At 41.7% G+C, this 23,116-nt stretch overlaps 1 protein-coding gene across 2 annotated transcripts in view; it reads right to left on the bottom strand.

Moving 5' to 3' along the window:
* Nucleotides 1-23,116, bottom strand: part of LOC141085614 (BAR/IMD domain-containing adapter protein 2-like) — a 145,303-nt gene that overhangs the window by 25,670 nt on the left and 96,517 nt on the right. Inside the window, exons 8-9 of one of the 2 annotated variants that reach the window (XM_073571140.1) lie at nt 1,244-1,396; nt 319-528 (exon numbers count right to left, since the gene is read on the bottom strand). The exons of the other annotated variant lie outside the window; for it this stretch is intronic. Coding sequence (XP_073427241.1) covers nt 319-528; nt 1,244-1,396 — 363 coding nt within the window. The remainder of the gene's footprint in view (nt 1-318; nt 529-1,243; nt 1,397-23,116) is intronic. 2 annotated transcript variants of the gene reach the window in all.

Raw genomic sequence — 23,116 nt, 5'->3', positions numbered from 1 at the left:
GAGCCCTAAATAAACTTATTTAAAGTGACATCTCAGACCTGAACTGGCCCAGATGGAGTGGAATATTTTGTTATCTTCCACTACAGAAAAACTGCTTCCCCTAATTCCAACCACCACCACTATATAGTAAATGCCCGGACAGTATCCACTTGTATAGACAGCAAAATTATTCAGCGTAGAGCTACATGTCTCCTTCCTATTAATAAGACCACATTTACTTGAACAGCATTTGCCTTTACGTCTATTGATACGGCTTCAAGGTCTTCCAGAGGTCAGATAATCCACTGCTATGCAGAATGCAATTTGGCAGACACTTACATGATTCATCGATAGTCCTCCCCCGAGAAGGGGTGCGAGTTCAGGAGGAACATCCAGGGGTTTTGTGCTTGGCACTGGATCTGAGATGACCGGCTCAGTAGAAGCATTGGCTGTTTGTTTCACAAGCATCAGGGCACGTTCAGGGAGTTTAGTGGGTTGAGTACATGACTGTTGCCAGGATGGGAGCTTGGCACTTAATAACTCCTTCACCTTTTAAAATATCATGAAAATGAGAAAAATCCAAATAGTCAGCAATATTGAATGGAAGGAAAATAACAAATTAAGCATCTCTTGTGTAGGCCCCCTACTCTAGAACTCCTTACCCCAACCAATTGGACTCATCCCACCTACGAAATTTACAAAATACCCAACTTTTCAAAAAGCTTATAACCTACACAAACTTTCCTGCATGGGCAATGTACGGCTTCATAGACTTTCTATTGAGCCCATCTGTGTGGCTTTCTAGGAGTTGGCGTGGATAAGAAGGTGGTCTTCACAAAGAGATAATATTATAGAGAGGTTTCACCATTTATCCTCATACAGAGATTTTTTGCTCAGACATTTATGACATTTCTATACGATAGTCTATAAATCTCTGTTGAGGTCCGACACTTATCTCATAAATAGGGCCCCGTATCACCCACCTCCCTGCCAGGAATAGAAAGCCAGTATGTATCCAATTAGTTAAGCAGTACCTTTACCAAGAAAAAGTTATAAAAAGAGTGATATCATTCCCCATTAGCGTGGCTACCAATGCCAGATACTGGCAGCTATGGCGGACACTCGGGAAAAGAGTACAGTGCAGTTCGATATTTTTTAAGAAACTGCAGCAAGGGAAGAACATTGTCTGAAGTCAAATGTATGTGGAAAAGTTGTCCTTTTACATGGATGAGAGCAGATATCTTTTCATGAACTGGTTCTGCACCTTGCTGTGGTAGCTACTGAAGTGCTTAGATACAGCACATTGACGGTCCACCAGGAAAGAGTATCTTCTCCGCTCTTCTGTGAGTGCCGCTTTATATCCTTCTGCCACAAACTTGTCCAGCTCACACTGTTTGCTGCTCATGATCTCGACGTACTGCAAAACATTTATACCAAGTATTTATATGATGAGTTTATAATGCAATAAACCTATCGGAGTAATGTCCATTGCACAACCCGCTTATGGCAAACACAGAACTTTTGCTTTGGTCTCAGCGCACAAGTTTTAGGGCTCATACTCACTGGTGCGAAAATCGGGTCAGTGTAATCCGATTAAAAATCGGATTGCACTCTGACCAATGTTAGTCAATGGGTGACATCTCATTTGCGATTATTTTCTCAGCCGAAATTGGACTGAGAAAAAAATCGCAGCATGCTCCGATTTGCAGGTGAAATCGCCAATGCAAGTCAATGGGTGCGATTTATACGCACTGGTGTCTTTTGAAAAAAGCCGGTAATTCATCTCCGGCTACTGTATAATCACACTGACATGTTAGAATAGAATAGATATATACATGTCAGTGACACACATATATACTGTATATATACATATATATGTATTTTTTTTAATAGAGCGATACATAGCAGAATAGGTAATAATTCATTTGTCGGGTTTAGTAAAATAACAATGACAGGTCACAAAACACTAGATATATACTCATAGAATACATTCATGTGTCAGTGACATACATATATATATCAAATAAATAATATATATACATTATAATATATATATGATATATATCTAAAATATATACATATATAGAAGCATAATATATATATATGTGATATATAAAGAATATATATAATATAACATATATAATATATGTAATATATTTCGAAGATATATGTAAATATATACTGTATGTATACACAAAATAATATATATTTTATATGTAATATATATAATATATATAGCAATAATATATATCTAAAATATCTACAGTGGGGCAAAAAAGTATTTAGTCAGTCAGCAATAGTGCAAGTTCCACCACTTAAAAAGATGAGAGGCGTCTGTAATTTACATCATAGGTAGACCTCAACTATGGGAGACAAACTGAGAAAAAAAAATCCAGAAAATCACATTGTCTGTTTTTTTTTCATTTTATTTGCATATTATGGTGGAAAATAAGTATTTGGTCAGAAACAAGCAATCAAGATTTCTGGCTCTCACAGACCTGTAACTTCTTCTTTAAGAGTCTCCTCTTTCCTCCACTCATTACCTGTAGTAATGGCACCTGTTTAAACTTGTTATCAGTATAAAAAGACACCTGTGCACACCCTCAAACAGTCTGACTCCAAACTCCACTATGGTGAAGACCAAAGAGCTGTCAAAGGACACCAGAAACAAAATTGTAGCCCTGCACCAGGCTGGGAAGACTGAATCTGCAATAGCCAACCAGCTTGGAGTGAAGAAATCAACTGTGGGAGCAATAATTAGAAAATGGAAGACATACAAGACCACTGATAATCTCCCTCGATCTGGTGCTCCACGCAAAATCCCACCCCGTGGGGTCAGAATGATCACAAGAACGGTGAGCAAAAATCCCAGAACCACGCGGGGGGACCTAGTGAATGAACTGCAGAGAGCTGGGACCAATGTAACAAGGCCTACCATAAGTAACACACTACGCCACCATGGACTCAGATCCTGCAGTGCCAGACGTGTCCCACTGCTTAAGCCTGTACATGTCCGGGCCCGTCTGAAGTTTGCTAGAGAGCATTTGGATGATCCAGAGGAGTTTTGGGAGAATGTCCTATGGTCTGATGAAACCAAACTGGAACTGTTTGGTAGAAACACAACTTGTCATGTTTGGAGGAAAAAGAATACTGAGTTGCATCCATCAAACACCATACCTACTGTAAAGCATGGTGGTGGAAACATCATGCTTTGGGGCTGTTTCTCTGCAAAGGGGCCAGGACGACTGATCCGGGTACATGAAAGAATGAATGGGGCCATGTATCGTGAGATTTTGAGTGCAAACCTCCTTCCATCAGCAAGGGCATTGAATATGAAACGTGGCTGGGTCTTTCAACATGACAATGATCCAAAGCACACCGCCAGGGCAACGAAGGAGTGGCTTCGTAAGAAGCATTTCAAGGTCCTGGAGTGGCCTAGCCAGTCTCCAGATCTCAACCCTATAGAAAACCTTTGGAGGGAGTTGAAAGTCCATGTTGCCAAGCGAAAAGCCAAAAACATCACTGCTCTAGAGGAGATCTGCATGGAGGAATGGGCCAACATACCAACAACAGTGTGTGGCAACCTTGTGAAGACTTACAGAAAACGTTTGACCTCTGTTACTGCCAACAAAGGATATATCACAAAGTATTGAGATGAAATTTTGTTTCTGACCAAATACTTATTTTCCATCATAATATGCAAATAAAATGAAAAAAAAACAGACAATGTGATTTTCTGGATTTTTTTTTCTCAGTTTGTCTCCCATAGTTGAGGTCTACCTATGATGTAAATTACAGACGCCTCTCATCTTTTTAAGTGGTGGAACTTGCACTATTGCTGACTGACTAAATACTTTTTTGCCCCACTGTATATATATACACAGTTGTGGCCAAAAGTATTGACACCCCTGCAACTCTGTCAGATAATACTTAGTTTCTTCCTGAAAATGATTGCAAACACAAATTCTTTGGTATTATTATCTTCATTTAATTTGTCTTAAATGAAAAAACACAAAAGAGAATGAAGCAAAAAACAAAACATTGATCATTTCACACAAAACTCCAAAAATGGGCCAGACAAAAGTATTGGCACCCTCAGGCTGATACTTGGTTGGACAACCTTTAGCCAAAATAACTGCGACCAACCGCTTCTGGTAACCATCAATGAGTTTCTTACAATGCTCTGCTGGAATTTTAGACCATTCTTTTTTGGCAAACTGCTTCAGGTCCCTGATATTTGAAGGGTGCCTTCTCCAAACTGCCATTTTTAGATCTCTCCACAGGTGTTCTATGGGATTCAGGTCTGGACTCATTGCTGGCCACCTTAGAAGTCTCCAGTGCTTTCTCTCAAACCATTTTCTAGTGCTTTTTGAAGTGTGTTTTGGGTCATTGTCCTGCTGGAAGACCCATGACCTCTGAGGGAGACCCAGCTTTCTCACACTGGGCCTTACATTATGCTGCAAAATTTGTTGGTAGTCTTCAGACTTCATAATGCCATGCACACGGTCAAGCAGTCCAGTGCCAGAGGCAGCAAAGCAACCACAAAACATCAGGGAACCTCTGCCATGTTTGACTGTAGGGACCATGTTCTTTTCTTTGAATGCCTCTTTTTTTTCTCCTGTAAACTCTATCTTGATGCCTTTGCCCAAAAAGCTCTACTTTTGTCTCATCTGACCAGAGAACATTCTTCCAAAACGTTTTAGGCTTTTTCAGGTAAGTTTTGGCAAACTCCAGCCTGGCTTTTTTATGTCTCGGGGTAAGAAGTGGGGTCTTCCTTGGTCTCCTACCATACAGTCCCTTTTCATTCAGACGCCGACGGATAGTATGGGTTGACACTGTTGTACCCTCGGACTGCAGGGCAGCTTGAACTTGTTTGGATGTTAGTCGAGGTTCTTTATCCAACATCCGCACAATCTTGCGTTGAAATCTCTTGTCAATTTTTCTTTTCCGTCCACATCTAGGGAAGTTAGCCACAGTGCCATGGACTTTAAACTTCTTGATGACACTGCGCACGGTAGACACAGGAACATTCAGGTCTTTGGAGATGGACTTGTAACCTTGAGATTGCTCATGCTTCCTCACAATTTGGTTTCTCAAGTCCTCAGACAGTTCTTTGGTCTTCTTTCTTTTCTTCATGCTCAATGTGGTACACACAAGGACACAGGACAGAGGTTGAGTCAACTTTAATCCATGTCAACTGGCTGCAAGTGTGATTTAGCTATTGCCAACACCTGTTAGGTGCCACAGGTAAGCTACAGGTGCTGTTAATTACACAAATTAGAGAAGCATCACATGATTTTTCGAACAGTGTCAATACTTTTGTCCACCCTCTTTTTTATGTTTGGTGTGGAATTATATCCAATTTGGCTTTAGGACAATTCTTTTTGTGTTTTTTCATTTAAGACAAATTAAATGAAGATAATAATACCAAAGAATTTGTGTTTGCAATCATTTTCAGGAAGAAACTGAGTATTATCTGACAGAATTGCAGGGGTGTCAATACTTTTGGCCACAACTGTATATAGAATAAATATACATTATGTATATATATATATATATATATATATATATATATATACACACACACATAAAAAACATATATATATATATAATATATTATAATGAAGACACATATATATACACTCACTGGCCACTTTATTAGGTACACCTGTCCAACTGTGTGTTAAGACTTAATTTCTAATCAGCCAATCACATGGCGGCAACTCAGTGCATTTAGGCATGTAGACATGGTCAAGACAATCTCCTGCAGTTCAAACCGAGCATCAGTATGGGGAAGAAAGGTGATTTGAGTGCCTTTGAACGTGGCATGATTGTTGGTGCCAGAAGGGCTGGTCTGAGAATTTCAGAAACTGCTGATCTACTGGGATTTTCACGCACAACCATCTCTAGGGTTTACAGAGAATGGTCCGAAAAAGAAAAAAAATCCAGTGAGCGGCAGTTCTGTGGCCGGAAATGCCATGTTGATGCCAGAGGTCAGAGGAGAATGGGCAGACTGGTTCGAGCTGATAGAAAGGCAACAGTGACTCAAATTGCCACCCGTTACAACCAAGGTAGGCAGAAGAGCATCTCTGAACGCACAGTGCGTCGAACTTTGAGGCAGATGGGCTACAGCAGCAGAAGACCACACTGGGTACCACTCCTCTCAGCTAAGAACAGGAAACTGAGGCTACAATTTGCACAAGCTCATCGAAATTGGACAGTAGAAGATTGGAAAAACGTTGCCTGGTCTGATGAGTCTCGATTTCTGCTGCGACATTCGGATGGTAGGGTCAGAATTTGGCGTAAACAACATGAAAACATGGATCCATCCTGCCTTGTATCAACGGTTCAGGCTGGTGGTGGTGGTGTCATGGTGTGGGGAATTTTTTCTGGGCACTCTTTGGGCCCCTTGGTACCAATTGAGCATCGTTGCAACGCCACAGCCTACCTGAGTATTGTTGCTGACCATGTCCATCCCTTTATGACCACAATGTACCGAACATCTGATGGCTACTTTCAGCAGGATAATGCGCCATGTCATAAAGCTCGAATCATCTCAGATTGGTTTCTTGAACATGACAATGAGTTTACTGTACTCAAATGGCCTCCTCAGTCACCAGATCTCAATCCAATAGAGCATCTTTGGGATGTGGTGGAACGGGAGATTCGCATCAGGGATGTGCAGCCGACAAATCTGCGCCAACTGTGTGATGCCATCATGTCAATATGGTCCAAAATCTCTGAGGAATGCTTCCAGCACCTTGTTGAATCTCTGCCACGAAGAATTGAGGCAGTTCTGAAGGCAAAAGGGGGTCCAACCCCTTACTAGCATGGTGTACCTAATAAAGTGGCCAGTGAGTGTATATATATATATATATATATATATATATATATATATATATAAAATATATATGTAATATATTATATATAATATATATTTATAAAATATATTAATATATACCATAGACCATATACCAAAAACATAAGTATATACCGTATATTCTCGTGTATAAGCCGACCCCCCCTAATTTTGTCACAAAAAACTGGGAAAACTTATTGACTCGTGTATAAGCCTAGGGTGCACAGTGAGTGGCCCCAGTTTTGCTGCACAGTGAGTGGCCCCAGATAATGCTGCACAGTGAGTGACCCCAGATAATGAGGACAGTGTGTGGCCCCAGATAATGCTGCACAGTGAGTGGCCCCAGATAATGCTGCACAGTGAGTGGCCCCAGATAATGCTGCACAGTGAGTAGCCCCAGATAATGAGGACAGTGAGTGGCCCCATCATGTTGCTGCTGCTGCCTCCATTACAAAAAAAAAACAAAAACAAAAAAACTGTATACTCACCTCCTAGTGCTCATCAGCTTTGCTGGCTATGGCGCATGTCTCTGCAGCGCAGCCCCCGCTTGTTCCATGTTCTCGGTGCTGCTGTGCTCTTCCTGCCTCAGCGGTCACGTGGTACCACTCATTAAAGTCATAAATATGCGTATATTCATGAGTTTTATGAGCGGTACCATGTGACCGCTGAAGCAGGAAGAGCACAGCAGCGCCGAGAACATGGAGTAAGCAGGGGGGCTGCAGAGGGCGAGTATGATCTCTGACACCCCTGCTCCCCCTCCCCCGCCGACCCCCCGGTATATGACTCGTGTATAAGCCGAGAGGGGGACTTTCAGCCCAAAAAATGGGCTGAAAATCTCGGCTTATACATGAGTATATACGGTACCTATACACCTATATACCACCACCAGAGTCACCCTACTTCAATCCAGACTGCTTCAAGATCTTACAAAAGAGAAGCCGCCCACTATCACGGCCTGGGCAAAGTTCTCATCTTTGGAGACCTCAATGCAAGAACAGGGAGAGAAAATGACTTCCTGACCACGGATGGGAACATCTACATATTTGGAGCAGAGAATGATGGCCAAGACTCAGTACTCACAGAGAGAAACAGCTATGACAGTACAGTCAACAAAAGAGGTAAAAAGCTCCTGAAAATATGTAGACGTTTAGGACTTCATATTCTTAATGGACGAACCAAAGGAGACTCCTTAGGGAGGTGTACACTAAGCTGCCATGTAGGGAGAAGCGTAGTAGATTATGCCATTACAGATATGAACCTGACAAATATCAGCGCCTTCATAGTCTCCCCACAAACGCACCTGTCAGACCACAGCCAACTTCTTCTGTACTTGAAATCTACAGAGAAACCATCCACTCAAAAGCCACAGCAGAGCAGCCTCTTCACCCGGCCTCCATCATATAAATGGCACAAAATGTCGGCATTAAAGTATAAAGAGGCTCCCTGCAGACCTGAAATACAGTGGATGCTCCACCACTTCTACAACTACGAGTACCAGCCTAACCCAAAGGGAGTGAGTCAAGCTGCAAAAGACCTCAACAATTCCTTCTATGCAATGGCCAGACTGTCCGACCTTACAAAAGTCAACTATAAGAGACCAAAAGAAAAACAGATCAACGGATGGTTTGAAGGAGAATGTAAAGCCGTATGGAAGACCCTGAGAACAGCCTCAAACAAGAAACACAGAGACCCCAACCACCCGGGTCTGAGGGAAGCCTATGAAACCATACAAAGGCAGTACAAAACCATCCTCAGGAGGAAGAAGCAGAGTTACATCTCCACCAAACTTAACCAACTCCAAGATGCCCTCCAAGACAACTCCTTCTGGGAACTATGGAACCACATGGGCACAAAAGACAAGCAAAACAACATCCATATCCAAAATGACAACATCTGGCTCCAGTACTTCAGAGATCTCTATAAAGACATTCCAAAGGAAGAACTAAGCCAAGAACAGGAAAGCATAATGGCAAAACTAAAAGCAATGGAGGAAAAAGTAAAAAATTTCCAAAACCCCGTGGATACACCTATTACATTACAGGAAGGAGCAGAGAGAATCTCTTCCATAAGATGTAGAAAAGCCGGTGGCCTGGATGGAATCCTACCAGAAATGCTGAAGTACAGCCCACCAGAAATACAGGCCACAATGGTTAAACTCTTCAATATTGTGCTAAGTGACGGCTACTTCCCTCGTACCTGGAACCAAGGCCTCATCACACCCATCCACAAGAATGGGGACAGGTATGACCCTGCCAACTACAGAGGAATGTGTGTCAGCAGCAACCTGGGAAAACTGTTCAACAGCATCCTGAACAAGAGGATCCTCAGTTTCCTCACCGAGCACAACGTCCTCAGCAAGAGCCAAGCAGGGTTCATGCCAAACCACCGCACTACTGACCACATCTACACCCTGCACAGCCTCATTCAGAGACACGCCCACAATACAAAGAACGGGAAGATATACAAGATATACGCCTGTTTCGTGGACTTTAAAAAGGCCTTTGATTCGGTGTGGCACCCAGGCTTATTCCTGAAACTGCTGGAGAGTGGAATAGGAGGAAAGACCTACAATGTTATCAAAAGCTCCTACACCGAGAACCTCTGTAGTGTGAGTGTGAAAGGCAGAAGAACGGCTTATTTCCAGCAGAGCAGGGGAGTCAGATAAGGCTGCAGCCTAAGCCCAACGCTCTTCAACATTTACATCAACGAGCTGGCTACCGCTCTGGAATCTTCCACAGCACCAGGTCTCACCCTCCACGATGCGCAAGTGAATTTACTGCTGTATGCAGATGACCTGCTGCTTCTGTCACCAACCAAGAAAGGCCTCCAAGACAACCTGAAAATCTTAGAGAAATTCAGCTCCACCTGGGCACTACCGGTCAACCTAAAGAAAACCAACATCATGGTGTTCCAGAAGAGAAAGAGAAAATCAGACCAGCACCCTTCATTTGTCCTCAACAACTGCGCCCTTACAGGAATGGACAAATATACCTACCTGGGCCTAGAGATTCACCGGTCAGGGAGCTTCAAACAAGCCATACAGACCCTGAAAGAAAAGGCATGTAAAACCTTCTATGCCATCCGAAGGAAACTCTACCATCTGAAGCCACCAGTGAGGGCCTGGTTAAAAATCTTCGACTCTATCATTGCCCCAATCCTCCTGTATGGCAGCGAAGTCTGGGGTCCTCACACCTACCCAGACTGGTCAAGGTGGGATTCAAGCCCAACAGAAATATTTCACCTGGAATTCTGCAAGCACCTTCTCCAAGTCCATCGGAGCACCTCCAACAGTGCTTGCCGAGCCGAGCTGGGCAGATTCCCTCTACACCTAACGGTTCTAAAGAGGGCACTGTCATTCCGAGCTCATCTACGTAGGAGCAATCCAAGCTCCCATCACCATAAAACCCTGACACATGTAGATGAAACAGAAAAACCAGGACCCTTGGAACAGTGCACCCAAACCCAACCTGACCAGAACACCAATCACAACAACCTGACAAAAGCCAGAATCAGGAAGATGGTAGACAAAGGCCAGGAGAGGTACGTAAGTGACTGGAAGAACGACATCATCAGCTCACAGAAACTGACCATGTACCGGAGTCTACAGAGAGACTACAGACTGGCCCCATATCGGGAGAAACTCCCAGACCCCAGAGACCGCAAGATCCTGAGCCGATATGACTCAGTGCCCACAGTCTGGCCATCAAATCCGGCAGACACAGGCAGAGCTACAAGCCCAGGGAGGAAAGACTGTGCCAACACTGTGACCAGGAGGCCCTGGAGGATGAGACCCACTTCCTGCTACACTGCCCCAAATACTAAGCAGTGAGGGACACTCACTTCAAGAGACTCTCACATCTCTTCCCGTATTTCATCACCATGAAGGAGGAAGAGAAAACATATATCCTGCTGGGGGGAAGACGAGAGAGCAGTGGAGATAGCAGCGCAATATGTGAGCGAATGTCAGACTGCGAGAAAGAGAACTATGATATGCCATGGACTTCTATGGCCCCCACCCTGGATCTGCCCCATGTCCCCCATCCACCTTCCCTATGCCATGGACTTCTATAGCCCCACCCTGCATCTGCCCCATCCCCCCATCCACCTTCCCTATGCCATGGACTTCTATAGCGCCATCCTGAATCTGCCCCATCCACCTTTCCTATAGCCCCTACCCAACATCCCTACAGTCCGTATCCCTATTCCCTTTTGTACACTTGCTTTGGCAAAACTAATGTGCATTTAGTCCTGCCAATAAAGCTTCTTTGAATTTGATTATATATATATATATATATATATACCGTATATATACACATCATATATAATATAAATATAACCAATATATATATATATTATACATACAAATCATATTATATATAAAAAATCTAAACACATATACAATTACTAGAATAATTGTATTTGTCACTAACATGTCTATTATATATATATATACCGTATATACACACACACATAATTTTTATCATATATATGTTTGTAACTATATATATGATATATATATCATATATATATTATATGCTACATATAATATATATTATGTATATATTATATTAGATAGATATATATATGTGTGTGTGTGTGTGACTGACATATATATATATATATATATATATATATATATATATATATGTACTCTGTGTATATACTGTATGTGCATATAAAAGACTAAATGAAATAAAATGGTTTACTGTATGTAAACCATGTCTCCTATCTTGTCGGCCTTTGCAATTATTTTACAAAAGCCGACGAATTAACGGCTATTCTTCTATCTACGTCTCGCTCAAATATATATATATATATATATATATATATATATATATATATATATATATATATATATGTCAGTGTCCAGCTACAGCAATGAGAGTCATGGGTCTTTCCCACCTGGTGATCAAGTTCCTGCACGGACTGGATTAGGAGCAAATCCTTCAATAGGAGAACAAAGAGGAAATCCAGCAAGGACTCAGCAAACCAGGATTGGAGTAAAATAATACTTTTCTTTATTTCTTCAAAAAGGTTAAAAAGACGAACCACAAGAATCAGGAACCAGAGTGCATGGCAGAAATAAACGCAAATGGGACTACGCGTTTCGGCGACCTAATCCGCCTTCTTCACGGTCCAAACCTAATCTGCTCCTTGTATGTGGAGCCATATAAAAGGCAATCCTGAATAAAATTAGTGCAAATAATTACAAACATATGTGTAAATAAAAAAAAGCAGAGGAATGCAGAGAAAGGGTTTAACCAATTTGCTACTATGTAATGAACAATACAAATAACCGTCCTAAAAAATGGCATGATAATATATAATAGGATTTGTTTTGTTCATTACATAAGAAAAAGTTGTTCATTTTGTAGCAATGCTGTTAGTTAATCCTCAGTAGCAAATTGGTTAAACCCTTTCTCTGCATTCCTCTGTTTTTTTTTTATTTACACATATGTTTGTAATTATTTGCACTAATTTTATTCAGGATTGCCTTTTATATGGCTCCACATACAAGGAGCAGATTAGGTTTGGACCGTGAAAAAGGCGGATTAGGTCGCCGAAACGCATAGTCCCATTTGCGTTTATTTTTGCCATGCACTCTGGTTCCTGATTCTTGTGGGTCGTCTTTTTAACCTTTTTGAAGAAATAAAGAAAAGTATTATTTTACTCCAATCCTGGTTTGCCGAGTCCTTGCTGGATTTCCTCTTTGTTCTCTCTCTCTCTCTCTATATATATATATATATATATATATATATATATATATATATATATATATATATATATATATATATATATATATATTTATATATATACACACACACTGTATGTGTGTGAGTTTTGAAGATTCTTTTCTTTTAAAACGATGTGTACAGTTTGTTTTTTACAATGCTATTTTAACATGAGTTTTTACATGAAGAGAACTGCTCTATGTAAAACCTCATGTAAAAATCGCATTGAATGCAGATGTCATACGCATGTCATATGGTAAAATCGCTCTGAAATCGCATTACACTCGCATGACAGTCGCATAGAATCGGTCCGTTTTTTTCCATCCAGAAAACGGACCGTTTTTTTTCTCGCAAATGCGAATGAGCCCTTAAAGATATAATTGTAGCAAAAAGACTTGGAGTGCGCATCCAAAAACCAGACAATATGAAACTCACTGCCTCATCCTTCCTTCTAGAGGTCCGTCCTCAGTCTCTCCTAACTGATTGCCCCCCTAGCCTCCTCTCTCGACTGGCCTCCCGTCAGACTGACTTCCCGTCAGACTGACTTGTAATTCTAAACTTTCCCACTCTTTTATATCTAACTCCACCCACCTCCCAGCACATCTTGTGTTACAAAGCAAGGACCCATGAAAGGTGCTCTGCTATCCTCTAAGCATGGAGCCGCAATCCGGTCCATTGGTGAACTATCCTGTGTGTGGGGTGCAGGTGTTGGAGTGTGGAAAGGAGTTCCCAACTTGCCTAGTTGGTGGGGCACTACACCTTAGGAGAAGGTGCAGTACCTCTGTGGTGACTGAGCCTAAGGGCGCCACAGATTAGTTTACACATAGATTCCCTGATGTCCAGGCATTTTTAAGGGGTTTGTCTGACGATTCATGTTAATGCAGAAATAAATTGTCCTTTTCTATTAGCCTGCATTCACACTGGAATAAGCGTTCCTAGAAATGCTTGTTTGCTTATATTCGGCCAGTGTAAATAGGCTGCAGTGCCGATCACTCGATCACTGAACGAGCAATCATTTTGCTTGCTTAAAAATCAATCATCATTCTCGCCAGCACAATGCTGTATAAATATGACACAATCATCATAATCATATTATACAGCACTGTGCTGCCGAGAATGATTATATTATGATATATTAAAAGGATAAAAACTTTGATGGGAGGAGAGCTTCTTTATTGCTGAAATTACACACAGTTTTGCTGAAATTTTTCATGGCATTTTTTAGATAAGAAGCACTACAACTAGATGTTGCTATAAACTTTTTAACAGCACAATGAAAGAAAAAAGGGATGGCACTCACCGTTACCAAAAGGAGAAGTCTTTATTTCATGGATAAAAATGCATGAGCTCGGGAGCAATGCAAAGAGTCCGCACTTCTCCTTTTGGTAACGGTGAGTGCCATCCCTTTTTTCTTTCATTGTGCTATTGGATTTTATTATATTTCTTCAGGATTGAGCACCTGTTCCTTGGGGTATGTGGCGTTCATATAGTGTGTGAAGGGTCTCTTTAGATTTGTTTAAGAGACCACGGTGGTGCAGCGGTGCCGAATCTGTTTCTCTTCTTTGGACTATAAACTTTTTAACAGTGCTAAATACTAAAGGCTTTTTTGTGAGCTTTTTGTGATCTGCTTTTTATCTTTTAAATGGAGCATTTTTTCCCACAGAATGTTTAGAATGCTAGAGAAAAGCATGTACAAAATGTAACAAAATAAAAAACCACACCAAAAATACTTGAATCCAAAACACAATGTAAAATGGATGAATTAAGGAACCCTTAAGAATTTTTATTAAGTAATCAACACAAGGATCAATCAATTTTGTACAGATTTTTAAGTTTAGAAACAAATAGCTCAAAATAATTATCTGAAATGTGAATTATGGTACACCGTACATTCCATAGATGCTGGACTCAGACAACAAGCACATAAGAAGCTGCTTAGAATAAAAGAGGTAAAGGAATAGTTTTCATAATTTCAGATGGTGAACAGCTTCTCTGATGGAATTTTAGGCTTTACATCATTTACCTACAAAAACAACATTGACCGGTCACTGATAAGGATGTCAAAGTGTCAGCAGAGGAGACAAACCACACATTGTTTAGCTTCCATAGCGATAACATTCTTGACAATGGCTTATTTTCCAGAACCCCTGACTAAGCTAATACTTAAACATCTGGTGGGCTGCTATCTGGTAGCTCTCATCACAATTTGTCACAGCCATTTTGAACTTTACTAAATATTTCAGAACATGAGAAGATGCCTTGCTGAGTCAGAAGAGGTCTTTGAGGCCTCCAGTAAACTGGAGCAGGATCTAATACAGCATTCCCCAGCATGAGGGACAATTTGACAGAGAAAGGGTTACAAGCAGGTCTCTGGCCTCCTGATCTGTGATTCAATAAACAGGATGGCACCAAATCATTAAGCTGGGGTGGGAGTGGGGGCATCCTTACATTCTTTTTAAGAAACAGTAACTATTCATTGCCCCCTCCCTCTTCTCGGCCTCCAGCACCAGTCTCATCTTCCCTCCCCAGTTCACTTCCCCCTCAGACTGCTCTTCCACAAAACCCGGCCTCAAGTAGGCAAGCCATGATCCAAAAGTAATGGTTCCCATGACAACCCTGTTTACAAAGGGGATGCAGAGATAATGGCCAGGCCTTTCTAAATCACTGGAGCCAAATGTTGTTCCTCCCTCCAACCCCCTTACACAGCTGACATGCTAATGAAAAATGAAGGAAGAGTGAGGCAAAATGGGCTAGGCACACACAAAATTAAAGGCCTGAGCCGGATAATGAAGTAAAGCGCTATTAATATGTGTTGCCGATACCACTAGGTTCAATTATCCTCCATTTCTTCATGCATTCCAGCTGAGACCTGGGCCAAGGATAATAGTGTCCTTGAATTCACTTCTTTTTAGTACATTTTTCGGTCATGGCTTATAAAATCTCTTTCTTATAAGAAGAAATAATTGACACAGAGGATGATGATGTTATCAGCTGACTAAACCCTTTGAGATTCTCAAGCCCCCTATAGACTTTAGATTGTTCAACAGATTGGTCATCTAGTAGCTATTTCACACAGTTCTCCATAAGAGAGATGCTGTCCTAAATTGGACATCATGGATCCTTATCTTCCCTGACATCATCTGTTGGGTTAAAATCAGGAACACCCATACACATTAGACTTTCGGTCGTACTCGTCAATATGGTCTGACAAGAGCTCCTGTGATCTCTGTGAAAGAGCCACTTCCAGACATTTCTGATGGTTGCTTATCTTGCAGAAAAGAAAAGGATCGGCAGTAATTTCCTGGCTCCATCTTTTTCGAAGATAGGGACAACATTTGCCCTTCTCCAATCTTCTGGGACTTCTCTGTTCTCCAGGATTTTTTTTTAAAGATTCTGGTTAGTGGTTCTGCAGTTTCCTCTGCCATGTCTTCCAGTACCCTAGGATGTAATTCATCTGGTCCAGCAGATTTAAATTCATTTAAAATTAAACAGCATTATATACTTCTTTACATATTCCTCCCTCTCCATTTAATATACATTTGTTTTTTCCTTTTTAACAAGTGTTTAAATTCTGTGTTCATCCACCCTGGTCTCTTTAAATGCTTCTAATTCTTCCGTCTTTTCAGGATTGTTACAAATTGTGCGGTGAAAATTTCATTTTGCAAAATCTCCCATCCTTCTTGGACATTTTGGTCCTTTAGAACATCCAGCCATTGGACCTTTCCTACCTGCTTTCTGAGCCCATTAAAATCTGCCTTTCTGTAGTCCATCCTTAAAGTTTGAGTCGTCGCTGGTCTTTCTCCTCTTGAAAATCTAAAATTCAAGGATAGCATGATCACTGCCTCCTAAATTCCCAGCCACCTTTACTTCCTCAACCATTTCCTCACTGTTGGTAAGAATTAGGTCCAAGATAGCAGATCCTCTTGTCTCTTCTTCCAAGTATGTCCACAGGCAGCAGACACAGACCGAAAAGAACCCATGTGCAAGAAAAGTCCAATAGCTCATCATGTTGCACAATTTCACCTGCTCTGGAAGTGCTCCTCCTTCCTTTTGGGCCCCTGCACGTCTGCACAGGTTGCACCAATAGGATGTCCACCGTAAACCAATCAAGTTGTCATGAAGTTTTTCTAAAGTCGTGAATCTTACTTGTACTGTAACCTCGTGTGTTAGAAATTATTCACCACATCTAATCCAATAGTCCAGGAAACCTGGGTGAGAACTTGTATGGGGCCTCTAATGGCGGCCATATTGCTAGTCACAACACCCTTCCTAGGAGTAGATTAGACTATGTATTCAGATCACAACACAACACAGTGCCCAGGATCCTGTACAAGGGGTAACCCAAAGGTCAGTGATCAGCTGCACAGTTCCACATCCAAAATGTTGATGATAAACATGCAATGTCCAAGCCTGTAGCACTAACTGGATCATTAAGCTGTCAGTGATTCCATAGGAACTGGACTCAATAGAAGCATGCAGGATGACAAAACATATCAACATAAGCTAATGGAAACCATAGCTGCAACATCCCCCTTCGCTTCTGTCTACTACAGATGATCTCACATGGCGGCTATGTTGTCAAGTCACAGAGCTCCAAGTGACAATTATATATACATGATAGATATAAATACAGATTTATACTAAACACATCCAAAACAGCTAAAGTTCATGGAAAACTTCCACCTACATATTACAGTCTTTATTACCATTTATTTTGAAGATCCGTTCCAGATACTACAATCTCTACAAATGTTAACCAGATCGTATCCTCTTTACCAAGAAGGATATCTACAATTATTCATTCCAAGAATTCTTGTTGTCTACAATCTCAAAAATACAGAGAAGACTGACACTTTCAAAAACAGTAGTAAGAAAAAATGAGGCATCAAATGGGGAAGAATGGGTAGCAACATTTAATTTATGGTTTGCAGAAAGTCTGGTGATAACCTTCTCTGCTTAAAGGGAATCTGTCACCCATTTTTAGTGATATCATGTAAAGATATCATTCAATTCTGTGTCACAAAAGGATTATATTAGTACTTTTGATTCCCCCTGACCTCGCACCTTTGATGCATAAATACCTTTTTAATCACTCTTCCGATGTAGGTATATCGCCGCGGTCCGGTCCAATGGGTATGGCTTATTCCCCCCCCACCTTGGCTTGCTGGAGGAAATTTCATCTGTGAATATCACAGATGCCGTTGTGTTTTCGTGCCTGAGCATTGATAAGGACGCTCGCGCTTGCGCAGTATGCTTTGCCCAACTGTGGGCAAAGCATATAATCACTACTGTGCATGCGCAGGTATTATTCCCTGTCATCTATGACCCGGAAGTCTTCACATGCCAGAGACGCTCTTCCTGGACGCCGGATACCTGAGAAAAGACCTTAGCAGTGCGTCCAGTAGATGATTTTCTTCCTCAAGTTCCGGGGTAATGCACACTGCTCAGGCCTTTTCTCAGGTATCCGGCATCCAGGAAGAGCGTCTCTGGCATGTGAAGACTTCCGGGTCATAGACGGCAGGGAAAAATCCCCGCGCATGCGCAGTAGTGATTATATGCTTTGCCCACAGTTGGGCAAAGCATACTGCGCAAGTTTGAGCGGCCTTATCAATGCACAGGCGCGAAAACACAACGGCATCTGTGATATTCAGAGATGAAATTACATCCAGCAAGCCAAAGTGGGGAGGGGGAGGAGAATAAACCACGCCCATCAGACCGGACCGCGGCGATTTACATACATCGGGAGATTGATTAAAAAGGTATTTATGCATCAAAGGTGTGGGGTCAGGGGAGATCAAAAGTACTAATATAATCCTTTTGTGACACAGAATTGAATGATATCTTTACATGATATCATTAAAAATGAGTGACAGATTCCCTTCAAGGGAAGAGTGACACGGCTGTAACGATCAGACTAGCCCTCCCAATGTGAGTGTGACAGCAACTGTTACCATCTGTTTGGGAGAGCCAACTGCCAGTTCGAACGTTGTGTTTCGATCCTCATCCGAGTTCTACAGTCGTCTGACTCTTCCCTAATGGAAAGCTATAATCAAAAAATGACCTCCTTTGGGTTTATTTGTGTTTTTGTGTTAAGTGTAATCTTTTATTATTTTTTTCACAGTTTTATTTTTACATTTCCCAATGTATATAAAAAAAATAGAAATCTTGCAATTTCCCCACTGACCATTAGAGCTTTTTTAGTCTCTAACTTCCTGTTGTTTCAATAAATAAAACATGTACATGAGCCACAATGGTCAGACCCTGACCCTATACCCTATGGGAAGAGGAGCTTTGTCCCCTCTGATATGGTCTACTATGAATGGTGGACCTTGTGTTATCAGCTGTGCATAGCAAGGTTATCAGTTATTGAAATCTGGCTCTGATGATAAAGAAACTGCTGAAAACTCTTCCTGAAAGGACAGAGGAAGTATGAGTCTAAAATTGCCCCAGTGGCAACATTACAAGATTATTATTGATTGTGATATAAAAAAAACTGCCAATGTTTTAAAAATAGTACATATAATACAAAAATCTTAAAGAGAAGTCATCAATAATAAAGTAGTGGATAATCTCTAAGTTCGGAAAATATTTCTTTAGAACCGGATTCACTTTTTGAATTAGGTTACACATCGAGTTGCCACATTTTCCTATCAAATAGACATAATCACCTTGTCCACCCTCATATAGTGCTATCATATGGCCTTACATTCACTTTCCAGAGTAGGACTCCTCTGTAATGTGGTATCTAGAGATGAGTATGCTCGGGTGTTCTCCGTGCATCTTGGGCGTGCTCATAGATTATCCTTGTGTCTCCGCAGCTGCATGACAACCTGAGCACATGCAGGGATTGCCTGATTGTTAGGGAATCCCCACATGTATTCAGGCTGTCTAGCAGCCGCAAATCATGCAGCTACAGTGGCACAAACATAATCTACGAGCACGCCCAAGATACTCGGAGAGCACCCGAGCATGCTCAGAAAACTTGAGTAATGAGCACACTCGCTCATCACTAGTGGTATCTGATAGTAAACCCAGGGAAAATCATTTTGAGTCCATAGGGTTAGGGTTAACCCTATGGGCGCTGCATTACACATAACATGGATCTGTAATCGATTGGAATGTATGATAGTTTATGTGAGAAACTTTTTAAGCTTTATACCATATGTTCAGTATACTTCCCCCCAAAAAAAACAGTGTGTCAAATGCTCGGTGACACAGATGGTTGATCACTTAGTCATTTCATGCAACATTTCGGCCTTGGTCACTCAGACTTTCCATTTTGCTGCTGTACTATTTTCCTCCTTATTATATGATCAGCATAGATATAGATTTCCATTTAACAAAACTTTATAGGAAGCATAGACTATGACAACAATTCTATTTTGGGGAAGGAAAGAGGAAGCTGTGCATATTCGGTTCACATTGTTACCGTCCTGCAGAATGGAGTCACTGCCAGGTTCCTGCACTTCACCATTTCCTGCGCTGATCTGATGTCATTGCTCTTGTTCCATTTTAAAAGGAATTTGGGAAAGCAAAACCCCATTGTTCTCTATTCTATATGTACATTTCCTGAGAATAAACAGTACACAGGACTGCAATATTCATTAAAAAGAATAATATTGTATGGTACTTACATAGACTAACAGAATACAGTGTCCGCAGTACCCAATATAGCAGATAGGATATTGTGCAGGTCTGTAGAGAGTTATACACATAAGCTTTGATGGGAAATATATATTCTCCTAGGACTAACCTTCTGACCTACTGGAATAATCCTACAAATAATAATCCTAGCCAAATGGTCATCACCAACAGACAGTTGTGGAACAAATGAGTGTGCAATCCCTATGTTTATGTTTATAATACAAATTCCACCAGATCTACAGTGGCCCATGCTATAGAAAAAAAAATTGGTGCCACTTGCTCGACATGTTAGACATTTATTTTTTCCTTTCTTGGATTCCATTTTTTACATTAGCATTAGGTGTTAGATTTTAGAACACTTCTAAGCCACATTCTTTTTCTAGACACTTTCCAAAAATGTTGAGGAAGGTGTAAAAAGTGTATAAAAAATATAATGAATTAGTTGCATAGCATATAAGCCACTTTATGCTTGAATTTTCCACGTTTTGCTTAGTAACTCCCCTAGCTCAATTTTTTCAATCCATAAACTGAAAATCCCCATTTCATGAAGCCTAAGGAAAAAATGCTGTGAGCAAAAAGCTCAATAAAGACACCAGATGGATTTGGCTTCCTAATACTCATATGACATAGACTCATAGACAAACGAGCTGTCTTTAGGTCATTTTAGGGGATAGGTCCTTTTTAAAGGCTATGGAAACCCTTGACATTTTTTCAAATGTCCCCTTTAATTAAGAAAATTGTTCTAAGTTTTAGAGCTCATCCAGATGTCCCTGAATCTTGGTCCGATTGCAGAATGCAAAGCATCAACTGGCAGTAGGTAATCCAACCAAAGCGTGTCAGCCTCATAGAAATACATAAAGCTGTCATGCTCCGGTTGGGAGACCCATGGCCAGTTGATGCATCGAGGTCGATGATATGAAATAGTCCCATGGATGTCTGAATGAGCGCTTGGTCTGCAATCATTATTACTTCATTCACTTTCAGGCTGCCCCTGAGATGCAGTTTGCAATCAGATTCAAGTTTCAGATGTATCTCTCATTGGAGTGTCTCTTCCAGAAATACAGGCTGGATGTAAGTTCTGTGTATCTTCACTAGCTTGCACTCCAGCATACAGTGGGTACGGAAAGTACCCCTTTAAATTTTTCACTCTTTGTTTCATTGCAGCCATTTGGTAAATTCAAAAAAGCTCATTTTTTTTTTGTCATTAATGTACACTCTACACCTCATCTTGACATGGTCATAAGTAGAGTTGAGCGACTTTTGGTTTTTTAGGGTCGAGTTTCGTTTCGTGAAACCCGACTTTTCCAAAAGTCGGGTCGAGCAAGATCGGCCGACTATAGGGAAAAGTTGGGGTCGTCCCGAAACACGAAACCCAATGTAAGTCAATGGGGAATAAAAGTCGGCAGTGAGAGGACAGGAAACACACCTACAGTGCTCATTTGAATGCCAAAAGCATCTATTCTTCTTACTTAAGCTTGTCAACCTTAATTAACTTCATAATACTAGTTACGCACTGAAAAACGCACGCTCAGTACCTCAGCAGGACAAAAAAAAAATTGGGATTGCTTTTAAAAAAGCAGTTTGCAGAGCAGTGGGTAAACAACAATGCAGCCGTCAGGAAGCCTTAGAAGGCAGCCCAACAACCAACACCACTGATAGACCACAATATAGCCTCCCCTTGCACTGCACACACAGTGACTGGTGTGTTGTACAGGCAAAATCGCTAGCAGCAGAAGCAGTTTTTGGTGTCTTCTTACCTGCCTAACGCTCTCCCTACAGAATCAGCAGCAGCAGCAGCAGCTCTCCCTATTCTGAGATCGGCAGAAGTAAGATGGCGGTCGGCGTGCACGCCCTTTTATACCCCCTGTGACGCCCACCAAAGCAAGCCAATCACTTGCATGCCCTTCTGAAAGATGGTGGTGACCCCTGCCTATGTCATCACGTTGCCCACAGTGTCCGTGGATCCTGATTGGCTGAAAAAGAGCGCAAAACAAACTTTTGAAACGCGACTTTGGCACGTAAGTCGCCGAACTCGTGGCCGACCTCATCCTAGGGTCGGGTTTCGTTTCATTAAACCCGACTTTGCCAAAAGTCGGCGACTTTTGAAATTTTTCGACCCGTTTCGCTCAACTTTAGTCATAAGTATTCAGACCCTTTGCTCAGTATTGAATAGAAGCTCGCTTTTGAGCTAATACAGCCATGAATCTTCTTGGGAATGATGCAAGTTTTTCACACCTGGATTTGGGGATCCTCTGCCATTCTTCCTTGCAGATCCTCTCCAGTTCCGTCAGGTTCATGGGCGTACCCACCGAGGGGTGAGGGGGGGTGTAGCTGCCCCCCCCAGAAGCAGGGGCGCACAATCAAAGAACACCTCCTGGCTGCGGCTGAGGCCACGGTAGTGGAGAGCAGCCAGTCAGGCGGCCACACACAGCTGACAGTGGGGCGGGCGGGACTCACTGCAGAGCAGGCTGAGACCGCGTGGTGTTGCTATGTCGCGCTGGGATTGGATCCAGCCGGGGTTTAGACAGGGTTCATAGGCGTGTCATGTACAGCGTTCTACGTAAGCACGCCTCTGAACCCTGTCTGAACCACCCGGATCTGAGCAGAGGCTGAGAAGACAGGCAGCGGCCGCCATTACAGTGTGCCACAGGCCCACAGACCAATCTGAGTCCCAGACTGAGACTCCCACTCTCCAGTGCCTGCGCCCTGTGGTAAGTGGTGTCCACGTCCATGAATAAAAAAAAATGGAGTTCTATACAATTAGGTAAAAAAAACAATAATTAATCAGTAATTACAAATACAATTAATACAGGCAAAAAAGGACAATTGACCCTGGTAAAAAAGCATGGGTCTCCAGGCATAAATATGATTACAATTAAGTCAGAACATCACTATCGTAACA

This window comes from Dendrobates tinctorius, unplaced genomic scaffold (genome assembly GCF_039654945.1).
Source record: "Dendrobates tinctorius isolate UK_male_01 unplaced genomic scaffold, ASM3965494v1 ptg000028l, whole genome shotgun sequence".
In the NCBI taxonomy this organism is placed as follows: domain Eukaryota; kingdom Metazoa; phylum Chordata; class Amphibia; order Anura; family Dendrobatidae; genus Dendrobates; species Dendrobates tinctorius.
This window is presented reverse-complemented; position numbering and strand designations above follow the sequence as displayed.